Source organism: Schistocerca cancellata, chromosome 1 (genome assembly GCF_023864275.1).
Source record: "Schistocerca cancellata isolate TAMUIC-IGC-003103 chromosome 1, iqSchCanc2.1, whole genome shotgun sequence".
NCBI classification, from domain to species: Eukaryota; Metazoa; Arthropoda; class Insecta; order Orthoptera; family Acrididae; genus Schistocerca; species Schistocerca cancellata.
Window position 1 is genome coordinate 1,032,321,918 of NC_064626.1, and position 25,433 is coordinate 1,032,347,350.

The following is a 25,433-nucleotide window of genomic DNA, read 5'->3' on the forward strand; positions in this document are numbered from 1 at the left end:
AATCGCCACAGAGACGAATATCACCATTTGGCTTAGCAACGACAACAACAGGAGAGGACCACTCACTGGAAGTGACAGGAAGGAAGACCCCTGAAGCAGTGAGACGATCCAGCTCCCATTTGACCTGATCACGAAGGACCACAGGAATGGGCCAAGCCCGAAAAAGCTTAGGCCGAGCAGTGGGTTTCAGAATGATATGAGCTTCAAAGTCGTTGGCACGGCCTAACCCAGGAGAAAAAAGGGACGAAAATGTCGTCGACGAGGAATCCAATTGAGCATAAGGAATAGCATCAGAGACGATATTGACAGAGTCATCTATGGAGAACCCAAAAACGCGAAAGGCATCGAAACTAAAGAGATTTTCTGCGTTACTATGGTCGACCACAAATATGGGAACAGTGCGAACAACAGATTTGTAAGATACCTCAGCATCAAATTGTCCCAAGAGAGAAATCTTCTGTTTATTGTAAGTCCTTAATTGCCTAGTGACAGGTGACAGGATTCGAGAACCCAACAGAAGATACGTCTGAGAATTGATGATAGTGGCAGCAGAACCAGTATCCACCTGTATGCGAACATCTCAATCAAGTATTTGGACAGTGAGGAATAACTTCCTGGAAAGGGAAGAAGTACAACTGACAGATAACACAGAATCAGAATCAGCGCCATGTTCGTGAACATCATGTATGCAGTCAGATTTGCAAACGGATGACACATGACCCTTTTTTTTGCATTTGTAACACACGGCCCAACATTGTGGACAATCCTCTCGTGAATGTTTCATGAAACACTGCGGACATGAAGAAAGTTGCCATGGGTTTTTCTGCGGTTTCTTAGAGGTTTGTTTACGGTTAGGCCGAGGCTGCGCTTGGGAGCGTACTGCGGCCATGTCGGCGGGCAGGGACACGCCACACGCTTAGTCAACAACGCACAGAGGTTGTATTTCCCCGATGTCACCCCATGCCTCTATTTGCGCTCCCGCGGTGCGAGAAATTTCAAAAGACTGTGCAATGGAGAGAACTTCATCTAGAGTCGGATTTGCCAACTGAAGGGCACGTTGCCTACCTTCTGTGTCGGGCGCCGACCGGATAATAGCATCCCCCCTTGTGAACTTCAGTAACAAATTGACACTTTCTACTGAGGCCGTGAAGTTCAGCAGCCCAAGCACGATACGATTGATTCGGTTGTTATTGACAACGATAAAAGGCAACACAAGAGGCTACCACATGCGTATGCTTTTGAAAATAGACGGACAGAAGTGAGCACATTTCAGCAAAGGACAAAGACGCAGGATCTTTCAAAGGAGACAATTGTGACAACAACCGATACATTTGAGGTGAAACCCATGAAAGGAACAGAGACGGACATGTTTGGTCATCCGCGACATGAAATGCCAAGAAGTGCTGTCGAAGACGTTTTTTGTAATCAGACCAGTCTTCCACCGTCTCATTGTGAGGAGGAAAAGGAGGTAGAGACAACGACGAGAGACACCCCACATTTGATGCCATGACGGAAGTGTTTGCTGTTCTATGAGACCTTGCAATAGTTGCTCTAAAGTAGCCATGGATACACGTGGGTCAACGATGAAAAAGAAAAATTCACTACCTCGTCGCCAATTGTTACAACTTCAAGTTGAACAAGGACGACGCAATACGTGAAAGTCACAGATCAAGTAAACAGAGTAAGACGTGTATCACTTTAACAGTCAAATCATAACTGAATCCGAGTCTAGCGGCTGCTGGCTGGCTGGCCGCTTAGGTGGCACTGCTGCTGCATGCCCAGCAGACAGTGGACGTGCGTAACTGCGCAGCGGCACTTTCAAAGATCAGCGAGTCACAACAAAGATGTTTTGATTACACAGAATAATATGTCTAAAATTACAGAATTGAATAATATGTGAAATTTATAATGTAAAAATGTTTCTAAATGTGAAAATGCCATCTAAATATGAGTACAAAAATGAACTTCACAAAATTAATTAATACATGCTAATTACACGACGACTCACATTCCTAACAATAATTGAAACTAAGAGGGTAAAACGAAACAGGTTTTGGTTGACAGAATTTGTAACAGATGCCTAGAATTTTATAATTAGGCATATATCTGGTTACAACAAGTTTAATTAATAAAGTCATTAAGACGAAATGTTCTTTATAGCTATCATCCTAAATTTACATTTTAACAATATGTGCCTTCATTTGCAAGCGACAGAATAACTTCTTGAATGAGTAAACTACGTTCGTAAAAGTCCAATTATTTGAACAATTACAGTTGGTGATTAATACCATATATTTTATTCTTACCATTTTCACTAATTCAAATCTTACCCAATACTACAGTGAATGCCACAGTTTGTTAAAATACATCATCATTTGTTTTATTTTGTAATAGTGTCTGCTAATTAGTTTCCAATTTAGTGTCATTTTTATGAAATTCATGAATCACTACAATACCAATCATTTTAAAGTGAGGTATTGTTCTACACGATATCAGGGAATCGAAGTTTTCATTAAGTCTTTGTATGGTAGGTATATTACACTGTGAAGATGCTATTAAAATCCCTTCCATCATACATCACCATTTGTCAGCACCTACATTTGCATTATGCATGGTTTGCACCCAAATTATTAGAAGAAAGAGAAACTTTTGAAAATATCAATGAGTTCAGTTTTCCCTTAGAAACTCTGATCATTCCCTTAAATGCAGGAAAACTACATTCGTTTGATGTAGTATATGCCGTTTCAATTTATGTTTTCCATGTCCGCATAATAAATACCATCCGGCAATGTGTGATGTCGAGAGCACATCTGAGGAGTAATAGTATATTATACTTGTGGACTGGCACATTGTGACTTACTATATTACTGATTGTGAATAACATCATTCCCATCATTATTTTTCAAGGTTTGACTTAGGCTTTCCAAGTCTGTCCCTTGTCCTTGAAAATTTAATTAAAAATAGTTAATACTTAAATAATGTATGAAATTTACTAGAAATTCATAACTTCATGAAAATGCAATTGGTTTTTTTTTCCTCAGATGTCATATAAATTAAATAATAATGATGAACAAATATAAGTTAAAAAGTTAACCATTTGACCACAGTGACTTCTGGCAGTCGTTACCTTCACACAGATACTTCACTTAAATAATAGATGCGTGAAACTTCTCTTGAGATTTTCTCGGAATTGCCACAGTAGTGCACCAGTGCACCTTATTACTTGCACATTATGTTGTTTTTAATGGCCTACTTAAGGTGTACAAAGTTTAAAGTAAATCTGTGATCTGAACATCTTGGTCTGCCCTTGTTAGATCTTTCTGAGTTCTGCGAAAATTCTTCTTGCAGTATCATATTTCCCCTCTCATCTTCATCTATGTACACATTCCTTTTTATAATATTGTCTTGTAAGGACCCTCTATATACTCCTTCCATCTTTCAGTCTTGCCATCTTCGCATAGCACTGGTTTTCCATCTGAGCTCTTAATGTTTCTACAGCCGCTTCTCTTTTTCCCAAAGGCCTCTTTCATTTTCCTGTCTGCGGTATCTATCTTTCCTCTAGTGAAATATGCTTCTAAATCCTTACATCTGTCCTCTAGCCATTCCTTCTTAGCCATTTTGCACTTCCTGCCAGTCTCATTTTTTAAACGTTTTTATTCCCTTTTGCTGCTTCATTTGCTGCATTTTTCAATTTTCTTTTTTCGTGAATTAAATTCAGAATCATTTGCATTATCTGTGAATTTCTATTAGGTCTTTTCTTTTTTCTTATCTGATCCTCTTTTGCCTTTACTATTTCATCTCTCAAAGCTACCCTTTCATCTTATACTGTATTGATTTCGCCTGTTCTAGTCAACTATTGCCTAATGGTCCCTCTGAAACTCTCAACAACCTCTGGTTCTTTCAACTTATCCAAGTCCCATCTCCTTAATTTCCTACCTTTTTGCAATTTCCTTAGTTTCTGTCTGCAGCTCACAACCAATAAATTGTAGTCAGAGTCCACATCTGCCACTGAAAATATCTTACAATTTAAAATCTCGTTCCTAAATCTCTGTCTTACCACTGTATAATCAATCTGAAACTTTCCAGTGGCTCCAGGTCTCTTCCACATATACAACCCTCCCTTATGATTCTTAAACCTAGTTTTAGCATTGACATTATGCTCTTTGCAAAATTCTACCAGGTGGCTTTCTCTTTCATTCCCTTCCCCCAGTCCACATTCATCTAATATTTTTCCTTCTCTTCCTTTTCCTACTATCAAATTCCAGTGCTCCATCATGATTAAATAGACATGTGCTTTAATTATTGAATAATTTCTGTTATCTCATCATCCATTTCTTCAATCTCTTCGTCATCTGTGGGGCTACCTATCATATAAACTTGTACTACTGTGGTAGATGTGGGCTTCGTGTCTGTCTTGGCTACGATAATGCATACACTCTTCATAGTTGTGTACCCCCATTCCTATTGTCTTATTCATTACTAAACCCACTCCTGCATTACTCCTGTTTGACTTCGTATTTATAAACTTGTATTCACCTGATCAGAAGTCCTGTTCCTCTTGCCAACAAACTACACTAATTCCCATTCTGTCTAATTTCAACCTACCCATTTCCCTTTATAAATTTTCTAAATTACCTGCCCAATTAAGGGGTCTAACATTCCTTGCTACGAACTGTAGAATGCCAGTTTTGTTTCTCCTGATGCAACATCTTCGTGAATACTCCCCACCCAAAGATCTGAATGGCGGCTATTTTATCTCCAGAATATTTTACCCAAGAGGGCACCATCATCATTTAACCACACGATAGAGCTGTATGCTCTCAGGAAAAATTACAGATGAAGTTTCCACTTGCTTTCAGCTGACTATATCAGTTGTTACAAATCTTTCAAATGGCTGAAGTATTTTGTGTGTTTAAAATTCCTCTGCAGGGGATAATACAGCAAATGTTAGTAATTTAATTTTTAGTTCACATTATGTTGCATTGACGGTGTTTTGGCGTTCCCATGCTGAAGCAACCCATTGCTTTCCTGCTGCTGCAAAAGTAAAAATATAGCTTTACATTGTGTGTATACTTAATTAATATACCTTTCACAGTTACCAAAAGCAAACAACAGTTATGTTTGTCAACTGAGTCCACAAGCCCTACAAGTAGCCAAATACTTCTCAGACAGTTACATCCTCCATGTCCATGAGGATCACCTGTTTCATGCAGGCAGTTTTGCTGGGACCACATATGCTAGTTTCATATTATCATTTCTTATACAACACCTGTTGTTATCTGTGCTTTGAAAATTTATCTGTTGAGGTATCATGTTTGCAAATGCACTGTACCTACATTATTGCATCGTTGACTTGTCATGCCGTTTCTCACAGTTGCTTAGTTAGTCCTGTGAAGCTCAAATTTGTACCTCTGGTATGATGACTACTTCTCTTTCGCAGTGGTAAACAAAATATGAAATTTTTAAATTATCAGTGCATATTATGCTTGAGCATGTCTACCCTTAAGGGAATTAGCTGTTGGAGAACTTTCATCTGTACTCATATTAATGAAGAATTTAGATTTAATTTCCTTAAATCATTTCAGATGAAGATGGAATGGCTCCTTTCGAAAAGTCTACACAGCTTTCCTTCCTCGTGCTCTCCAAGCCTGTGCTCCTTCTCTAATGATGTAGTCATTGATGGGATGTTAAACCCCAATCTTCCATTTTGCTTTTCTTCTCATTTTCATTGCTTCCTTTCTTTTACTGTAACAAATTTTCTGTGTCCCAACTACTGCAACTACTGCAGATCAACATAGTCCATCAGGATGTCAGTTTTTTTTTTTTTTTTTTTTTTTTTTTTTGTGATTCCAGTGATTAATATAAAGCTTCAATTCCTTATGCATCATATCCTCTCTCTTTTAAAATTTTATTTGTTTTCATTTACATCAATCTTTATGTTCTACAGGGGCATCTGAAAAAACGAAAACAATTCATCATACAGGAAATTATGATTCAGTACACCTATCCAAGGTTGGATATTAATGTCACAAAAGGACTGAACCATTTATTGAAGTCGCCATTTTGCGTCCATCCTAAAACAGGAAAAGTGTGCATTCCATTTAATCCAAAAGCAGCAGAGAAATTTAATCCAACAGCAGTTCCAACAATCAGGTAACTGTTTTATACAAGGTTTTCTCTATCATTCTCTTCTTCTTTGCTTTCACTTTCAAATGTCAGATGTATCACTTTCCCATTTATTTGTTCTCTTTCATCAACCCCATTTTTACTGTGTTTCATATCTTTCCTCTCAGATACCTCTCTTACTACTTTCCATCTCTTTGTCTACTCTTGAACTCTTCCCCATCCTCACCACTACCTATGTGCCCCCTCCCCCCTTGCATTTTTCAGTGCAGTGTGCCCTATATTCCTGTGTAGTCACACTAACTGCACCTTCTCAATTGCTAATTTGTTATTCTATCAAACAGTTAAATACATTTCATTGTTAACCAGGTTTCTGACAACTATTCATCCAGGTAGTATTTCTACACACTTATTGTTGATTTCTCCATCTGCACTTGCTAAGGCTATCACCAGCTAAGCATTCTTTCATTTCAAGGTATTTTTAATTTTCTTAATCTCAAGTCTTGCTTGCACTTTTGTTATCCTTCCCATGGTTTTAATAACAACAGTGCAGCGTATATTTATCTTTCATGTTGTTTTCTATTAGCATATTTTTGTGGGAGTGTTTATTAATTTTAAGTAAATTTTCCAAAACATTGATGTATAATGCTATTTTAAAATAATTTTATTTATTTGATATTGACAGTCAGTTAATTGATGAAATTCAGAAATATGACGCTAAGACGAAGGAATTATTAACAGAAGATGATCGTAACAAGAGAGTCAAAGATTATAAAAAGACGAGTATGTACAAGGGTGTCGTAGTTTTTGAAGAATTCTTACGGAAACTCGAAAAATCAGGAAAAGATGATGTTGTCAACAGGCATGGTAAGTGTTAATCAAGGTATTTTCCAATTATATAGCCTGAGAGAGAGAGAGAGAGAGAGAGAGAGAGAGAGAGAGAGAGAGAGAGAGAGAGAGATTGGCCTTAAATCAGAGTAGTCGTTTTTTCCTTCCCATCGTCCATCTGATATCAGGTTTTGGGAATTTTACTTTTATCTTTTCTGTTACTCACTCCGGCCCTTTTCTGATTGGATTTTGACTGCACTGATGCCAAAGCTTACTCTTTTGTGAGATTCTTTCCGCATTAATCCTTTTCTGCCCCTCCTCTTCAATTTCATGACTCCTCCATCTTATTCACTTTTCCAATACTACTAATAATGCTTTTATTAGTATATGTACCTCTATCCTCATCAACCATTCTTACCAGTTTCTCTTCACTAGTGTTTGGTTTATCAGTTCTCCATCATTCACTGGCTTTTCAGGATTGGTCTGTCATTTTCAGTTCTTAGCTCTTTCCCAAATTCAGCTGTTTCTTTTCACCCAGTGCAAGATTTTCAGGTTTAATTTTTTATTGTCTTTAGTTGTGTGTACCTCTTGCTCAGAATAAAACAAACATAAGTTTCTGAGATCATCTCCTTACATTTGTTGTGATGTTGAAACATGTGATTTGCTGAGAGCATATATTCTCACCTGCCCTAACTTGTTGCAAAATCAAATACAAGTTGTACTACAAAATAGTTGGATGAGTTCAAAAGCATAAGAGCTAAACAATGTGGCAATTCCCTGCATTACATTACCAATGTTGCTATACCCACTATGTGAGTTGAACAGAGAAAACTGCAAGGGCAGCAAGGTGTCATTTACTTATCCACTTATTCAACCAGCAAAATGCAATTTGAGAGATTGCATTTTAGGTGACTGTCTTGGCCATGAGGCTGTAATGATAACTTAATCCTTATACCTTGGCCTAATCATGCAACAGTGTTTTTATCATTTGAGCTCTTGCTCTTGATAGCTACACTGAAAGCGTGTGGTAGCTGTGTTTGCCTCATCACCTCTACTGTTCCAAATTCAATATCATGGATGCTATAAAGAACACAATATGTTTACTGCACAAAATCAGGAAGAAAAGCTTTAATTCTGTGATGCTTTGAACCTCTAACATTCCAAACTGGAGCTCAATACCTTTATCTTCTCTTATTATCGGCTGGATGTTAATCATTCTCCAGAAGCCAGCAGCAACTGAAAATTCTCTTAAATTCAGTTAATAACTTAACAGCCTGGGAATAAAAGCAGCTCTATTGGTTATATAACTCTAGATGATGATTCATTCTACCACCTTTGACTCCACTATATTTGAACCATTTATATGTAGAAATTGTGTCAGTCAGCACAGAGGTATATTGTTACTTCATTCTCCGGCTGCATTTAGCTGAGAACTACTGTGGTACAGAATTTGGATTGTGGTGGTAAATTGTTTCTTAAACACTGTGGTGTCTTTGACATAGCCCTGTTAATCTTATGCAAGCAACTTAGTGGTCATTATGCCAAGCTAGAAAGCTGAAGAAAGGCTCTTTAGTAGCTAGTACATTTGACATTTAATAGCACAAGTGGTTCTCTTTTTGATTAGGTATATTTTACCAGTGGTAGCTGGAGAAGCTAGTAATGGGGAAGTGCCAAGTATGGATTTGACAGTGGAGGCTTACTGAATGAAGAATATCAACAGTATGCTTAAGAAATTGATTGAGGCAGTGCACACAAGTTTCTAAGACATGTATGTTGGGAAGTCACCAAAGCAGTTGCTGTGGATGGATTTGGAAGAATTGTAAAAAGGGTGAGACAGTTCTGGATAAGACATATAAGTTGATACATTACTTTTGAGTAGTTTTCAGTATGGCTAAGCTGGACAGTGAATCTGCTTGTGAACGGAATTGATGGAGGTAGTTACTAATAATGAAGGTAGCTGTGTGCCTGTTTTTCTATCCATATAGCATGCCAGTGTGGAAACAGATACAGTAATCATGAATGCCAAGGCTGTATGGACATAAAAACTAATCATAACTGTTAAAGTACCACTATTATAGTTTCTCAAATGTTTAACTTGTATCCTTAAGTTTGGACCTTATCGTCAGTGAGGTCAACATCTAGAAATGTCGGATGGAACTCAGAAAAGGACTGATCAATCTTACCATTTGTGTTCACTCAACTTGCCATATATCCCATAAAGAGGGGGCACCAACAAAAGAAATACATGTTGTAGAAACTTAATCTGTATACTGCATTAACAATAAACTTTCACTATACAGTTTCATAATATTTCTGTTTGTGCAGATTGCAGGTAACCTAGAGAAGTTGAAGGAAAGCTTCTCATTTGACGGGGGGGGGGGGGGGGGGGGGTGCCACTGCTTAACCAGTTATTTAATATAACTGATGTGTACAGGTATCTTAATATTTACTTGGTGATTGCATTAGTATTTGACAGAGATAACAGTTACTTAGACATGTAACAACAGAGATTTGTTGACAATACGTACTACTTATCATACAGCTTTACAGTGTATCAGAATGAGAAAAGGAGTGGAGGCCTCTGGACTCCAAGAAGTACCTAATGAAGTGACATGTGGAAATGTTGAAATACGAAAATGCTATCACACTTCTCGCAACCATCCCTTGGTCTGTTTGTATGCTTTCTTCTCAAAGAAGAGATAATATATTGCACATTGAACATGATCGTATCTCATGTCGCTCAGATTTCATTGTTGATTTCCCTCTTGTTTAATTTGCTGTGTTCTACTTGTGTGATTTACTTTTCGATAGAACCATTCTGTTCAAACCATTCCTCTTTTCATCAGAAGAAAGTCTGTAATTTTATATTTTGTTAATGTGAAGCCATCTGCTGCTGCCTGACAAACATCATGTTTCTTAACCTTTAAGGTGACCTCCCACTGTTGACAGTCCTTGACATTTTCCCAATTTTTTCCGGAATTATGACTGATCAGAATTATGATACACGTTTGCTGTATCATTATCCCCATGTTCTTCAGCATCCTCTTGCGTCAGACCATATTTGGTGGGAAATCTATGCTGCTAGCTGTTAGACAGTTCTTTTTCATCTTCAGCATCTGTATTCCGATAATTTCTCAAGTGACTGCAAAGCCTTAGTTGCATATTTAACAGTTTGCTGCTCCAGTGCGTGAAACCTTCCCGGTTCAGGTCCTCTGAAAGATTGGCATATATAGTGGCACTACACAATCTAAAGATAAAATTATATACCCCAAAATCTATTATGTTATGTGACTACCTGTATAGGAGGGTTCTTGCATATGCAGAGTGTATGTCCTTACGTCTGCGATCTCCTTCCAGACCCCCAGACTGATTTCAAACAAATTTGCCACTGAAACATCAGGCCTCACGAGTATCAGAAGTGTGGGGTTTATAACCTCCTATCTCCAAGAAGAGAAGAGATACGGTGTTCTTACCAGACCCTGGCATATAGGCTGCCCTGAACTGCAGTCATACTGTGTGGGAACAGTACATGCTGGAGGGCACCCTACATGTCAAGTGCAAGAAAAGGTTTTGCAGCCCCAACATGTAGGTTGCTTTGCATGACAGGCATGTTATGTTGGAATAGTATCAACCTGCTTTGCATGGCAGCCTGTTTGTTAGGGGCAAATAATGATTTTTCAAGTAGTTGATGTGCAGCCTGCCCTGTAACAGACATGCTGTGGAAATAGGACGGGCCTGCTTTATTGAAATTGATTGCAGGTGCTATACCTGCTATTGAGCATGGCTGAGGACAGATTGAGATGGACAGAGGATAGGATGGACAGGGCTCAGGGGAGAGGGAAATTAATAGATGAGGGAAGGAGGGGAGATCCATGAAGCAGGTGAAAGGTGTGGGCAGGTGGAGATGTAGAGGGGAGGCGAAGATGGAAAGATAGAAGGGGAGGAGGAAATTGTCAGAAAGAGGACAAGGAGGAGATATACAGATAAAGTTGAGAGTATAACATTACTACCAGCAGTTATATGAAATTCGCTTTATACTCTATATGTGATATTCAAGAGTATGAACTGTTACATAAAATTATTCTGAAAACTTTATCTTTGGCAATAATATTATAACAAATGTGAGGCCTGATACTCTTTTGTTTAATCTCAGATACTTTTACCTAAATCAAGAATGATAATAATACTGTTAACTTTCATTTACTTTTGAAACTGCAAAATACCTGTGGCCCACAGTTAAATTGGAAATAATTTGTTTGCTATTTTACTGACAGTGAAAAGAAATTAAGTTTGCTTTCATAATAATTGCTCTCAGAAAAATTATCACCATGATGTCGCATGGACTCGACTAGTGCCTGAAGTAGCGCTGGAGGGAACTGACACCATGAATCCTACAGGGCTGTCCATAAATCCGCAAAAGTAAGAGGGGGTGGAGGTCTCTTCTGAACAGCACGTTGCAAGGCATCCCAGATATTCTCAGTAATGTTCATGTCCGGGGAGTTAGGTGACCAGCAGAAGTGTCTGAACTCAGAAGACTCCTGGAGCCACTCTGTAGCAATTCTGAACATGTGGGGTGTCACATTGTCACATTGTCCTGCTGGAATTGACCAAGTCTGTCGCAATGCGCAATGGACATGAAATGATCAGACACGATGCTTACGTACATGTCACCCATCAGAGTCATATCTAGATGTATCAGGAGTCCCCCATCACTCCAGCTGCACACACCCCACACCATTATGGAACCTCCACCAGCTTGAACAGTCTCCTGCTGACAGTTCAGGGTCCATGGATTCATGAGACTGTCTCCATACCTATACATGTCCATCGGCTCAGTACAATTTGAAACGAAACGAGACTCATCTGACACACACACACACACACACACACACACACACACACACACACACACACACACACACACACCTATGCTCTTAAGTTGTGCTGATGAACACACATTGTCACGGTTTCAGTAATGCTGGTGACCTGGGGATAGGGGTTGGTGTTTCATTGGGAAAAGCTGAAGGGATCAGGAAGAGAGGTTGGGAACAAATAGCTAGTGGCTCAGAGGGAGGAGGCAGTTGTGCAAGATAGGAATCCGAGAGGTAAGGGTGGCGGTTGCCCAGGCTAGGCATGTGACACATGGGTACAGGGGCAGGTGCAGTGTGACACATGATGAAGATGACATAATGGTATGGATTGGGAGAGGATGACAGAACAGAACAGAAGGGAAGACTGTTGGGTGGAGGAAGTGAGGACAGTGTATTAACAGAGGTTGAGGCTAGGAGGATTATGGAAGTGAAGGATTTGTCACGAGTATAAATTCCCATCAAAGTAGTTCAGAAGAGCTGGTGTCAGGGAGAAGGGCCCAGATGGCATGGGTTATGAAGTGCCCATTGAATTCTAGCTCATTGTGCTCAGGGTGTGTTGTGCCATTGGATGGTTAACTTTATTCTGGGCTACACTTTAGCAGCTGTTTATTGTGTGTGGGTGGACTAGGGCTGGGGGCTAGTACCTATCTCTGAAAGTCTTAAGAAGACCTTGAGCACACTCAAGAATGGAATTCTTGTCACTGTAGGTACTCCATCCATAGGTGGCCAGGCTGTATCAGAGCAATTTTTTTTTTTTTTTGTGTGTGTGTGTGTGTGTGTGTGTGTGTGTGTGTGTGTGTGTGTGTGTGTGTGTGTGTCTTGGCCCTGAGTTCAGATTATGATGGCCCTGACTTCAGATTATGAAGATATCATCAGTGAACTTGATCCAGACAAGGGGTTTGGCAATTTGGGAGGCTAAATCGTCCATAAACAAGTTGGCATAGGAGGCTGCCATGTGGATCCATTAGGTGCCATGGATTTGTTTGTGGACTTCATGCTCAGAAGAGTAGTAGTTGTGTGTGGGGATATAGTTGTTAAGATGATGTTGTTGTTGTGGTCTTCAGACCTGAGACTGGTTTGATGCAGCTCTCCATGCTACTCTATCCTGTGCAAGCTTCTTCATTTCCCAGTACCTACTGCAACCTAAATCCTTCTGAATCTGCTTAGTGTATTCATCTCTTGGTCTCCCCCTACCGTTTTTACCCTCCACGCTGCCCTCCAAAACTAAATTGGTGATCCCTTGATGCCTCAGAACATGTCCTACCAACCGATCCCTTCTTCTGGTCAAGTTGTGCCACAAACTTCTCTTCTCCCCAATCCTATTCAATACTTCCTCATTAGTTATGTGATCTACCCATCTAATCTTCAGCATTCTTCTGTAGCACCACATTTCGAAAGCTTCTATTCTCTTCTTGTCCAAACTATTTACCGTCCATGTTTCACTTCCATACATGGCTACATTCCATACAAACACTTTCAGAAATGCTTTCCTTCCCATTGCCAGTCTACATTTTATATCCTCTCTACTTCGACCATCATCAGTTATTTTGCTCTCCAAATAGCAGAACTCCTTTACTACTTTAAGTGTCTCATTTCCTACTCTAATACCCTCAACATTACCCGACTTAATTCGACTACATTCCATTATCCTCGTTTTGCTTTTGTTGATGTTCATCTTATATCCTCCCTTCAAGACACCATCCATTCCGTTCAACTGCTCTTCCAAGTCCTTTCCTGTCTCTGACAGAATTACAATGTCATTGGCGAACCTCAAAGTTTGTATTTCTTCTCCATGGATTTTAATACCTACTCCGAATTTTTCTTTTGTTTCCTTTACTGCTTGCTCAATATACAGATTGAATAACATCGGGGAGAGGCTACAACCCTGTCTCACTCCCTTCCCAACCACTGCTTCCCTTTCATGTCCCTCGACTCTTATAACTGCCATCTGGTTTCTGTTCAAATTGTAAATAGTCTTTTGCTCCCTGTATTTTACTCCTGCCACCTTTATAATTTGAAAGAGAGTATTCCAGTCAACATTGTCAAAAGCTTTCTCTAAGTCTACAAATGCTAGAAACGTAGGTTTGCCTTTCCTTAATCTTTCTTCTAAGATAAGTCATAAGGTCAGTATTGCCTCACGTGTTCCAGTATTTCTACGGAATCCAAATTGATCTTCCCCGAGGTCGGCTTCTACTAGTTTTTCCATTCGTCTGTAAAGAATTCGTGTTAGTATTTTGCAGCTGTGGCTTATTAAACTGATTGTTCGGTAATTTTCACATCTGTTAACACCTGCTTTCTTTGGGATTGGAATTATTATATTCTTCTTGAAGTCTGAGGGTATTTCGCCTGTTTCATACATCTTGCTCACCAGATGGTAGAGTTTTGTCAGGACTGGCTCTCCCAAGGCCGTCAGTAGTTCCAGTGGAATGTTGTCTACTCCGGGGGCCTTGTTTCGACTCAGGTCTTTCAGTGCTCTGTCAAACTCTTCGTGCAGTATCGTATCTCCCATTTCATCTTCATCTACATCCTCTTCCATTTCCATAATATTGTCCTCAAGTACATCGCCCTTGTATAGACCCTCTATATACTCCTTCCACCTTTCTGCTTTCCCTTCTTTGCTTAGAACTGGGTTTCCATCTGAGCTCTTGATGTTCATACAAGTGGTTCTCTTATCTAAAAAGGTCTCTTTAATTTTCCTGTAGGCAGTATCTATCTTACCCCTAGTGAGATAAGCCTCTTCATCCTTACATTTGTCCTCTAGCCATCCCTGCTTAGCCATTTTGCACTTCCTGTCGATCTCATTTTTGAGACGTTTGTATTCCTTTTTGCCTGCTTCATTTGCTGCATTTTTATATTTCCTCCTTTCATCAATTAAATTCAATATTTCTTCTGTTACCCAAGGATTTCTACTAGCCCTCGTCTTTTTACCTACTTCATCCTCTACTGTCTTCACTACTTCATCCCTCAGAGCTACCCATTCTTCTTCTACTGTATTTCTTTCCCCCGTTCCTGTCAATTGTTCCCTTATGCTCTCCCTGAAACTCTGTACAACCTCTGGTTCTTTCAGTTTATCCAGGTCCCATCTCCTTAAATTCCCACCTTTTTGCAGTTTCGTCAGTTTTAATCTACAGGTCATAACCAATAAATTGTGGTCAGAGTCCGCATCTGCCCCTGGAAATGTCTTACAATTTAAATCCTGGTTCCTAAATCTCTGTCTTGCCATTATATAATCTATCTGATACTTTCTAGTATCTCCAGGGTTCTTCCATGTATACAACCTTCTTTTATGATTCTTGAACCAAGTGTTAGCTATGATTAAGTTGTGCTCTGTGCAAAATTCTACCAGACGTCTTCCTCTTTCAGTTCTTAGCCCCAATCCACATTCACCTACTACGTTTCCTTCTCTCCCTTTTCCTACACTCGAATTCCAGTCACCCATGACTAATAAATTTTCATCTCCCTTCACTATCTGAATAATTTCTTTTATTTCATCATACGTTTCCTCAATTTCTTCGTCATCTGCAGAGCTAGTTGGCATATAAACTTGTACTACTGTAGTAGGTGTGGGCTTCGTATCTATCTTGGCCACAATAATGCGTTCACTATGCTGTTTGTAGTAGCTTACCCGCATTCCTATTTTCCTATTCATTATTAAACCTACTCCTGCATTACCCCTATTTGACTTTGTGTTTATAACCCTGTAGTCACCTGACCAGAAGTCTTGTTCCTCCTGCCACCGAACTTCACTAATTCCCACTATATCTAACTTTAACCTATCCATTTACCTTTTTAAATTTTCTAACCTACCCGCCCGATTAAGGGATCTGACATTCCACGCTCTGATCAGTAGAACGCCAGTTTTCTCTCTCCTGATAACGACATCCTCTTGAGTAGTCCCTGCCCGGAGATCCGAATGGGGGATTATTTTACCTCCGGAATATTTTACCTAAGAGGACGCCATCATCATTTAATCATACAGTAAAGCTGCATGCTCTCAGGAAAAATTACGGCCGTAGTTTCCCCTTGCTTTCAGCCGTTCCCAGTACCAGCACATCAAGGCCGTTTTGGTTATTGTTACAAGGCCAGATCAGTCAATCATCCAGACTGTTGTCCTTGCAACTACTGAAAAGGCTGCTGCCCCTCTTCAGGAACCACACGTTTGTCTGGCCTCTCAACAGATTCCCCTCCGTTGTGGTTGTACCTACGGTACGGCTATCTGTATCGCTGAAGCACGCAAGCCTCCCCACCAATGGCAAGGTCCATGGTTCATGGGGGGAGGTTGTTAAGATGTATGAGATGTTGTTAAGATGTATGAGAAATGAGGTCGTGAGTTCAGAGTTGGGAGGACACTGGAAGAGGCAGTGTTTGATAGCTGCATGAGGGAGGTTGATGTATAGGAAGGTGGAATTAACATTGGTGATTAGGAATTCTTTCACTGAGTGCAGTAAACAGCTACAATGGGGTATAGAAGATTGTTGAGTTGTGGGTTTTGGGAAGCATATACAGGGTTATTACAAATGATTGAAGCGATTTCACAGCTCTACAATAACTTTATTATTTGAGATATTTTCACAATGCTTTGCACACACATACAAAAACTCAAAAAGTTTTTTTAGGCATTCACAAATGTTCGATATGTGCCCCTTTAGTGATTCGGCAGACATCAAGCCGATAATCTAGTTCCTCCCACACTCGGCGCAGCATGTCTCCATCAATGAGTTCGAAAGCATCGTTGATGCGAGCTCGCAGTTCTGGCACGTTTCTTGGTAGAGGAGGTTTAAACACTGAATCTCTCACATAACCCCACAGAAAGAAATCGCATGGGGTTAAGACGGGAGAGCGTGGAGGCCATGACATGAATTGCTGATCATGATCTCCACCACGACCGATCCATCGGTTTTCCAATCTCCTGTTTAAGAAATGCCGAACATCATGATGGAAGTGCGGTGGAACACCATTCTGTTGAAAGATGAAGTCGGCGCTGTCGGTCTCCAGTTGTGACATGAGCCAATTTTCCGCGGGCTACCCTTGAAACTTGCCCGCACGCGTTCAACCGTTTCTTCGCTCACTGCTTACTGCAGGCCGACCCGTTGGTTTCCCCTTACAGAGGCATCTAGAAGCTTTAAACTGTGCATACCATAGCCGAATGGAGTTAGCAGTTGGTGGATCTTTGTTGAACTTCGTCCTGATGTGTCCTTGCACTGTTATGACTGACTGATGTGAGTGCATTTCAAGCAAGACATATGCTTTCTCGGCTCCTGTCGCCATTTTGTCTCACTGCGCTCTCGAGCACTCTGACAGCAGAAACCTGAAGTGCGGCATCAGCCGAACAAAACTTTATGAGTTTTTCTATATATCAGTAGTGTGTCGTGACCATATGTCAATGAATGGAGCTACAGTGAATTTATGAAATTGTTCAATCATTTGTAATAGCCCTGTACAAGGCGAGTGGGGTTTTTGGTTTGAGGAGGGAGATGGACTCGGGAGAGAGATTCTGGGCGGAGCCTAAGGTGTTCAGTAGGGAGTGGAGGTTATGATGGACACCATGGCAGAGATTGTAAGTGGAGTAGTCAGACAGTTGGTTTTCTGTCAGGTAGTCACTGCAGTTCATCACAACAATGGTGGAGCATTTGTCTGCTGGAAGGATGGTTAAATGAGGGTCTGTTTTGAGATTGTGAATGCATGTCCTTTCTTCTGTTGTGAGGTCTGTATTGAGAAGGGACTTGCAAAATGATCTTGAGGCCAAATGAAGGTGAGAAATTCATGGAAGGTGAGTGACCGTGGAATGGTTTGGTGAGAGAGAGGAGCAGGGGGGGGGGGGGCACATCACTGTTGAATGGTGGTATGAACTGGGAGGGTGAGGTTCAATGCTGCTGGTAGTTTAGTTTCAGTTGGAGGAATTGGTAGTAAACAAGTGTTTCCGCTGTAGTGATCGAGAGAGGGAGAGAGAGGACTTTGACAGGTTCAGTTGGTTAACCTTGGTTGTGGGTCTGAAGAAGAGGCCTTTGGATAGGACTGAAAATTCTGTAGGATCAAGGTTTTTGGTAGAAAGTATAATCACACCATTTTGGGGTTATTTGTGTTCTGGATTGTTGGAAAGGATTCTTGGAAGATGTGGCAAATCATAAAGATCAGCAAGGCAGGCTCTGGGTGCCATGAAGGGTTGTTGTTGTTGTGGTCTTCAGTCCTGAGACTGGTCTGATGCAGCTCTCCATGCTACTCTATCCTGTGCAAGCTCCTTCATCTCCCAGTACCTACTGCAGCCTACATCCTTCTGAATCTGCTTAGTGTATCTTTCTCTTGGTCTCCCTCTACGATTTTTACCCCCCACGCTGCCAGCTCCAATGCTAAATTTGTGATCCCTTGATGCCTCAGAGCATGTCCTACCAACCGATCCCTTCTTCTAGTCAAGTTGTGCCACAAACTTGTTGTTAGTTGTGTGATCTACCCACCTAATCTTCAACATTCTTCTGTAGCAACACATTTCAAAAGCTTCTATTCTCTTCTTGTCCAAACTATTTACCGTCCATGTTTCACTTCCATACATGGCTACACTCCATACAAATACTTTCAGAAACTACCCCCCCTTCTAACAGCCGTGTACCACAAGTCTCTAGAGGAACGGAAGGTTCCAAATGATTGGAAAAGAGCACAGGTAGTTCCAGTCTTCAAGAAGGGTCGTCGAGCAGATGCGCAAAACTATAGACCTATATCTCTGACGTCGATCTGTTGTAGAATTTTAGAACATGTTTTTTGCTCGAGTATCATGTCGTTTTTGGAAACCCAGAATCTACTATGTAGGAATCAACATGGATTCCAGAAACAGCGATCGTGAGAGACCCAACTCGTTTTATTTGTTCATGAGACCCACAAAATATTAGATACAGGCTCCCAGATAGATGCTATTTTTCTTGACTTCCGGAAAGCGTTCGATACAGTTCCGCACTGTCGCCTGATAAACAAAGAATGAGCCTGCGGAATATCAGACCAGCTGTGTGGCTGGATTGAAGAGTTTTTAGCAAGCAGAACACAGCATGTTGTTATCAATGGAGAGATGTCTACAGACGTTAAAGTAACCTCTGGTGTGCTACAGGGGAGTGTTATGGGACCATTGCTTTTCACAATATATATATAAATGACCTAGTAGATAGTTTAGGAAGTTCCATGCGGCTTTTCGCGGATGATGCTGTAGTATACAGAGAAGTTGCAGCATTAGAAAATTGTAGCAAAATGCAGGAAGAACTGCAGCGGATAGACACTTGGTGCAGGGAGTGGCAACTGACCCTTAACATAGACAAATGTAATGTATTGCGAATACATAGAAAGAAGGATCCTTTATTGTATGATTATATGATAGCGGAACAAACACTGGTAGCAGTTACTTCTGTAAAATATTTGGGAGTATGCGTTCGGAACGATTTGAAGTGGAATGATCATATAAAATTAATTGTTGATAAGGCGGGTACCAGGTTGAGATTCATTGGGAGACTCCTTAGAAAATGTAGTCCATCAACAAAGCAGGTGGCTTACAAAACACTCGTTCAACCTATACTTGAGTATTGCTCATCAGGGTGGGATCCGTACCAAATCGGGTTGACGGAGGAGATAGAGAAGATCCAAAGAAGAGCGGCGCGTTTCGTCACAGGGTTATTTGGTAACCGTGATAGCGTTACGGAGATGTTTAGCAAACTCAAGTGGCAGACTCTGCAAGAGAGGCGCTCTGCATCGCGGTGTAACTTGCTCGCCAGGTTTTGAGAGGGTGCGTTTCTGGATGAGGTATCGAATATATTGCTTCCCCCTACTTATACCTCCCGAGGAGATCACGGATGTAAAATTAGAGAGATTAGAGCGTGCACGGAGGCTTTCAGACAGTCGTTCTTCCCGCAAACCATACGCGACTGGAACAGGAAAGGGAGGTAATGACAGTGGCACATAAAGTGCCCTCCGCCACACACCGTTGGGTGGCTTGCGGAGTATAAATGTAGATGTAGATGTAGACTTCCTGACACTTAAATCTCTATTCGATGTTAACAAATTTCTCTTCTTCAAAAACGCTTTCCTTGCCATTGCCAGTCTACATTTTATATCCTCTCTACTTCGACCATCATCAGTTATTTTGCTCCCCAAATAGCAGATCTCCTTTACTACTTTAAGTGTCTCATTTCCTAATCTAATTCCCTCAGCATCACCCGACTTAATTTGACTACATTCCATTATCCTCGTTTTGCTTTTGTTGATGTTCATCTTATATCCTCCTTTCAAGACACCGTCCATTCCATTCAACTGCTCTTCCAAGTCCTTTGCCGTCTCTGACAGAATTACAATGTCATCGGTGAACCTCAAAGTTTTTATTTCTTCTCTCTGGATTTTAACACCTACTCCAAATTTTTCTTTTGTTTCCTTTACTGCTTGCCCAATATACAGATTGAACAACATCGGGGAGAGGCTACAACCCTGTCTCACTTCTTCCCAACCACTGCTTCCCTTTCATGCCCCTCGACTCTTATAACTGCCATCTGGTTTCTGTACAAATTGTAAATAGCCTTACGCTCCCTGTATTTTACCCCTGCCACCTTTAAAATTCAAAAGAGAGTATTCCAGTCAACATTGTCAAAAGCTTTCTCTAAGTCTACAAATGCTAGAAACGTAGGTTTGCCTTTCCTTAATCTTTCTTCTAAGATAAGTCGTAAGGTCAGTATTGCCTCAAGTGTTCCAACATTTCTACAGAATCCAAACTGATCTTCCCCAAGGTCGGCTTCTACAAGTTTTTCCATTCGTCTGTAAAGAATTCGCCTTAGTATTTTGCAGCTGTGACTTATTAAACTGATAGTTCGGTAATTTTCACATCTGTCAACACCTGCTTTCTTTGGGATTGGAATTATTATATTCTTCTTGAAGTCTGAGGGTATTTTGCCTGTCTCATACATCTTGCTCACCAGATGGTAGCGTTTTGTCAGGACTGGCTCTCCCAAGGCCGTCAATAGTTCTAATGGAATGTTGTCTCCTCCCGGGGCCTTGTTTTGACTCAGGTCTTTCAGTGCTTTGTCAAACTCTTCACGCAGTATTGTATCTCTCATTTCATCTTCATTTCCATAATATCGTCCTCAAGTACATCGCCCTTGTATAGACCCTCTATATACTCCTTCCACCTTTCTGCTTTCCCTTCTTTGCTTAGAACTGGGTTTCCATCTGAGCTCTTGATATTCATACAAGTGACTCTCTTTTCTCCAAAGGTCTCTCTAATTTTCCTGTAGGCAGTATCTATCTTACCCCTAGTGAGATAAGCCTCTTCATCCTTACATTTGTCCTCTAGCCATGCCTGCTTAGCCGTTTTGCACTCCTGTCGATCTCATTTTTGAGACGTTTTTATTCCTTTTTGCCTCCTTTATTTACTACATTTTTATATTTTCTCCATTCATCAATTAAATTCAATATTTCTTCTGTTACCCAAGGATTTCTACTAGCCCTCGTCTTTTTATCTACTTGATCCTCTGCTGCCTTCACTACTTCATCCCTCAGAGCTACCCATTCTTCTTCTACTGTATTTCTTTCCCCCGTTCCTGTCAATTGTTCCATTATGCTCTCCGTGAAACTCTGTACAACCTCTGGTTCTTTCAGTTTATCCAGGTCCCATCTCCTTAAATTCCCACCTTTTTGCAGTTTCTTCAGCTTTAATCTACAGTTCATAACCAATATATTGTGGTCAGAGTCCACATCTGCCCCTGGAAATGTCTTACAATTTAAAACCTGGTTCCTAAATCTCTGCCTTACCATTATATAATCTATCTGATACCTTTTAGTATCTCCAGGATTCTTCCATGTATACAACCTTCTTTTATGATTCTTGAACCAAGTGTTAGCTATGATTAAGTTATGCTCTGTGCAAAATTCTACCAGACGGCTTCCTCTTTTGTTTCTTACCCCCAATCCATATTCACCTACTATGTTTTCTTCTCTCCCTTTTCCTACACTCGAATTCCAGTCACCCATGACTATTAACTTTTCGTCTCCCTTCACTACCTGAATAATTTCTTTTATCTCGTCATACATTTCTTCAATTTCTTCGTCATCTGCAGAGCTGTTGGCATGTGAATTTCTACTACTGTAGTAGGCGTGGGCTTTGTGTCTATCTTGGCCACAATAATGCGTTCATTATGCTGTTTGTAGTAGCTTACCCGTACTCCTATTTTCTTATTCATTATTAAACCTACTCCAGCATTACCCCTATTTGATTTTGTATTTATAACCCGGTATTCACGTGACCAAAAGTCTTGTTCCTCCTGCCACCGAACTTCACTAATTCCCACTATATCTAACTTTAACCTATCCATTTCCCTTTTTAAATTTTCTAACCTACCTGCCCGATTAAGTGATCTGACATTCCACGCTCCGATCCATAGAACACCAGTTTTCTTTCTCCTGATAATGACGTCCTCTTGAGTAGTCCCTGTCCGGAGATCTGAATGGGCGACTATTTTACCTCCGGAATATTTTACACAAGAGGACGCCATCATCATTTAACCATAAAGTAAAGCTGCATGCCCTCAGGAAAAATTACGGCTGTAGTTTCCCCTTGCTTTCAGCCATTCGCAGTGCGAGCACAGCAAGGCCGTTTTGGTTAGTGTTACAAGGCCAGATCAGTCAATCATCCAGACTGTTGCCCCTGCAACTACTGAAAAGGCTGCTGCCCCTCTTCAGGAACCATACGTTTGTCTGGCCTCTCAACAGATACCCCTCCATTGTGGTTGCACCTACGGTACGGCTATCTGTATCGTTGAGGCACGCAAGCCTCCCCACCAATGGCAAGGTCCATGGTTCATGGGGGGGCATGAAGGGTTGACAAAGGGAATTCATTGTGGGTAGGATACATGTTGATGGGTAGTAGTGCTCCTGGGCATGCGAAAGACGTCAACATGTTTGATAATTAATGGAGGTGGTGTCTGGAGTGCTCTTCCAGGTATAAGAGGGCAAGGGTTATCTATCTAATGTGAGTATCTTAAATAAAGCGCATCTCGGTCGGTATGTCCCCAGTATACAATTAATAAAATACAGCTGAAGCTCCACCATATCAGTCTCCTGCACAATTGATGGCTTCACTTCATTGATGACTTATCATCAAAGTTCGTGCCATATTCTCTGCATAAACCAGCTATGAACTGCAAATTTGAAGCTCCAGCTATCTCAGAGAATTCCAGTAATTTTGATGTTTATACAAAAACTACAACTTTGATTATAAACTGATCCTGTATTTTGATAGATTTCTGGAAAAATTCTTACCTTGTAGGAAGATATATATGAATATATTGTTTAGGGCTACGAAAAGTCGCAGCAGTAACATTTAAATCAACAATCATGTCCCTAAACATAGTCGGATGTTCACAAGGTGGCAGTATCGTGCTGATGCACAAACACCAGTTTTTAAAATCACTTCCCCCAAAAATTCACATCATGAATGACTGAATAATGAAATGCTGTTTGTGTGTAGGAAAAATGTGAAACTTACTGAAATTCATCGTAAAATTAATGTCCATAATGATGGCACATATTTTGCAGTAGGTAGCTCTCGGTAACACTTACTATCTGTGTATTAAAGCAGAAAGCTAATGGTCATTACCAATAAATGGTACTAATGGTGGAGCACTACTACCTTGGACATGAGCATCTTTTGTCATTTTAATTATTGGCAAATACTGTTACTTATTTAAACTGAATGTATTGTGCTGTTTCTTGGTGTATTGCATTTACATTTTGGCAGTATCTTACACTGTTTTTTTTTCCCCATTCTCTCTTAGATCTCAGCATGGAATTTTAAGAAGCCATTGGGGTGAAGTGATGCAGTTACTAAAAGAACAAAAGTCTGCTGCTCCCACATAACACATCAGAACATGCTTTTCTTTGTGTTATAAGATGTCCTCAATATTAGTGAATGTTGTTTTTTTATAATTAATGTTGTAAATTAGTTCAGTATTAACATATGTTGACAATAAAGACTTTGAATAAATCTGATATTGTCCTTAATGTCCTTACGTGACCCTCCTCTACTACATAAACTTTTTTCTTGTAGAGAGTAAGATAGTGTATAAAAAAATGTAATAATGTAACATTTTCAACTTTCATAACATTATTCTCTCAACAGTTATTAAACCACACCTGTCTGGTTTTAAAACTTTTTCCTGGGCAGTGACATGTAAATAAATAGTGTAATTTGTTACTTTCTGGCTGCTGCAAATTTTTTACTGTTTTTTGATACTTGCTAGCCGAGACACTCATTTTATACATGTTATGCATTATTAGATTAAGATTTTTCTCTGTGTTTTCAAAACCTCAGTGACTAACATGCTGGGATGTTACTAATCTGGTTAATGATGATCACTGCTGCAGTTCCTCAGTAACACTGAAATATAACCATCTTATTTTCTGAAAAATGTTGGCTTCATAACTAGAGTGTTGAATAACTAACACAACACCAGTGATTTAAATTTGACTTAGTAGCACTTTTATTATTGTCAACACACATTTTGGTGATGATCACCGACACTCCTGTTTATTTTTCACAAAGCCCAAAGACCATGTTAGTAAATAAACTTGGCGATCCTTATCAGTGGCAACATATTTCATAAGCAGTTCCATAACATACTTGGCAATCATGGTTGTACATGTTAGACTTCCACATTCTGTAACATTACCAGCTACTACATAATTAGCAGTTCACCGGTAATGTTACTCTTGTGAAAGGATTTTAATTTTCACTGTGATCACATGTACTGAAAATGCAGCAGACTGTTTTCATTTCTTGAAATATTTCTAATCAAAGGAAGCAGCAGGAAAACCAATGGGAACCAAATCAAGGTTCTACTAGGAATAAAGTAAACTCTAATTACATAAAAGGAAATTGGTTGCCAGCCTAATTTGGCAAAGCTGTACAAAGTACTTTCACTGTTCACAAAGAAAGTTAACAATTATTGTGGAATTTACTTGATACTTAAATTCTGTTATTCAAGCAGAATACGAGACAGCAACACACTTTTGCTACTAATGTATCAGTGGTTTGGCATGAATAACAGATAAGGGGAATTAAAATATTAAAACATTTTTGCAGCAGGTAGCTCTCGGTAACACTTACTATCTGTATATTAAAGCAGAAAGCTAATGGTCATTACCAATAAACAGTACTAATGGTGGAGCACTACTACCTTGGACATGAGCATCTTTTGTCATTTTAATTATTGGGAAATACTGTTACTGAAATGGCATTCAAATATTTATTTGTTCTGACTACTGTTTGTTTTATGTGGGAGCATATACTTCTTTATATTCGATAGGACACACATAAGACACATGGTCCCTGAATAAATTATAGTTTGCCAGTTACTAATTATAATACACAAACATTATAAAATTGGTAGTAGCATTTCATTAGTATAATAATTGTAATTTAGAAAGCAAATCTGATTCAACAATTAGTTATTATATCAGTAGCTCATATCAAAGCTCGACAATTTAGTCAAAACATAACATGAGAAACACTTAACTGTATACACGTGGCAATATAGACATTGTTGCTTACAAACTTGTACAGTACTTATTCCTTATGCTTCAAGTTTCTGAGCT

The 25,433-nt window shown here is 39.9% G+C and overlaps 1 protein-coding gene across 1 annotated transcript in view; it reads left to right on the forward strand.

The window, feature by feature from the left end:
* Window positions 1–23,823, forward strand: part of LOC126162867 (DNA primase small subunit) — a 109,715-nt gene extending 85,892 nt beyond the window's left edge. The window contains exons 6-8 of the mRNA XM_049919648.1: window positions 5,948–6,153; window positions 6,809–6,990; window positions 23,615–23,823. Coding sequence (XP_049775605.1) covers window positions 5,948–6,153; window positions 6,809–6,990; window positions 23,615–23,634 — 408 coding nt within the window. The 3' untranslated portion in view covers window positions 23,635–23,823. The remainder of the gene's footprint in view (window positions 1–5,947; window positions 6,154–6,808; window positions 6,991–23,614) is intronic.
* Window positions 23,824–25,433: the final 1,610 nt, after the last annotated feature.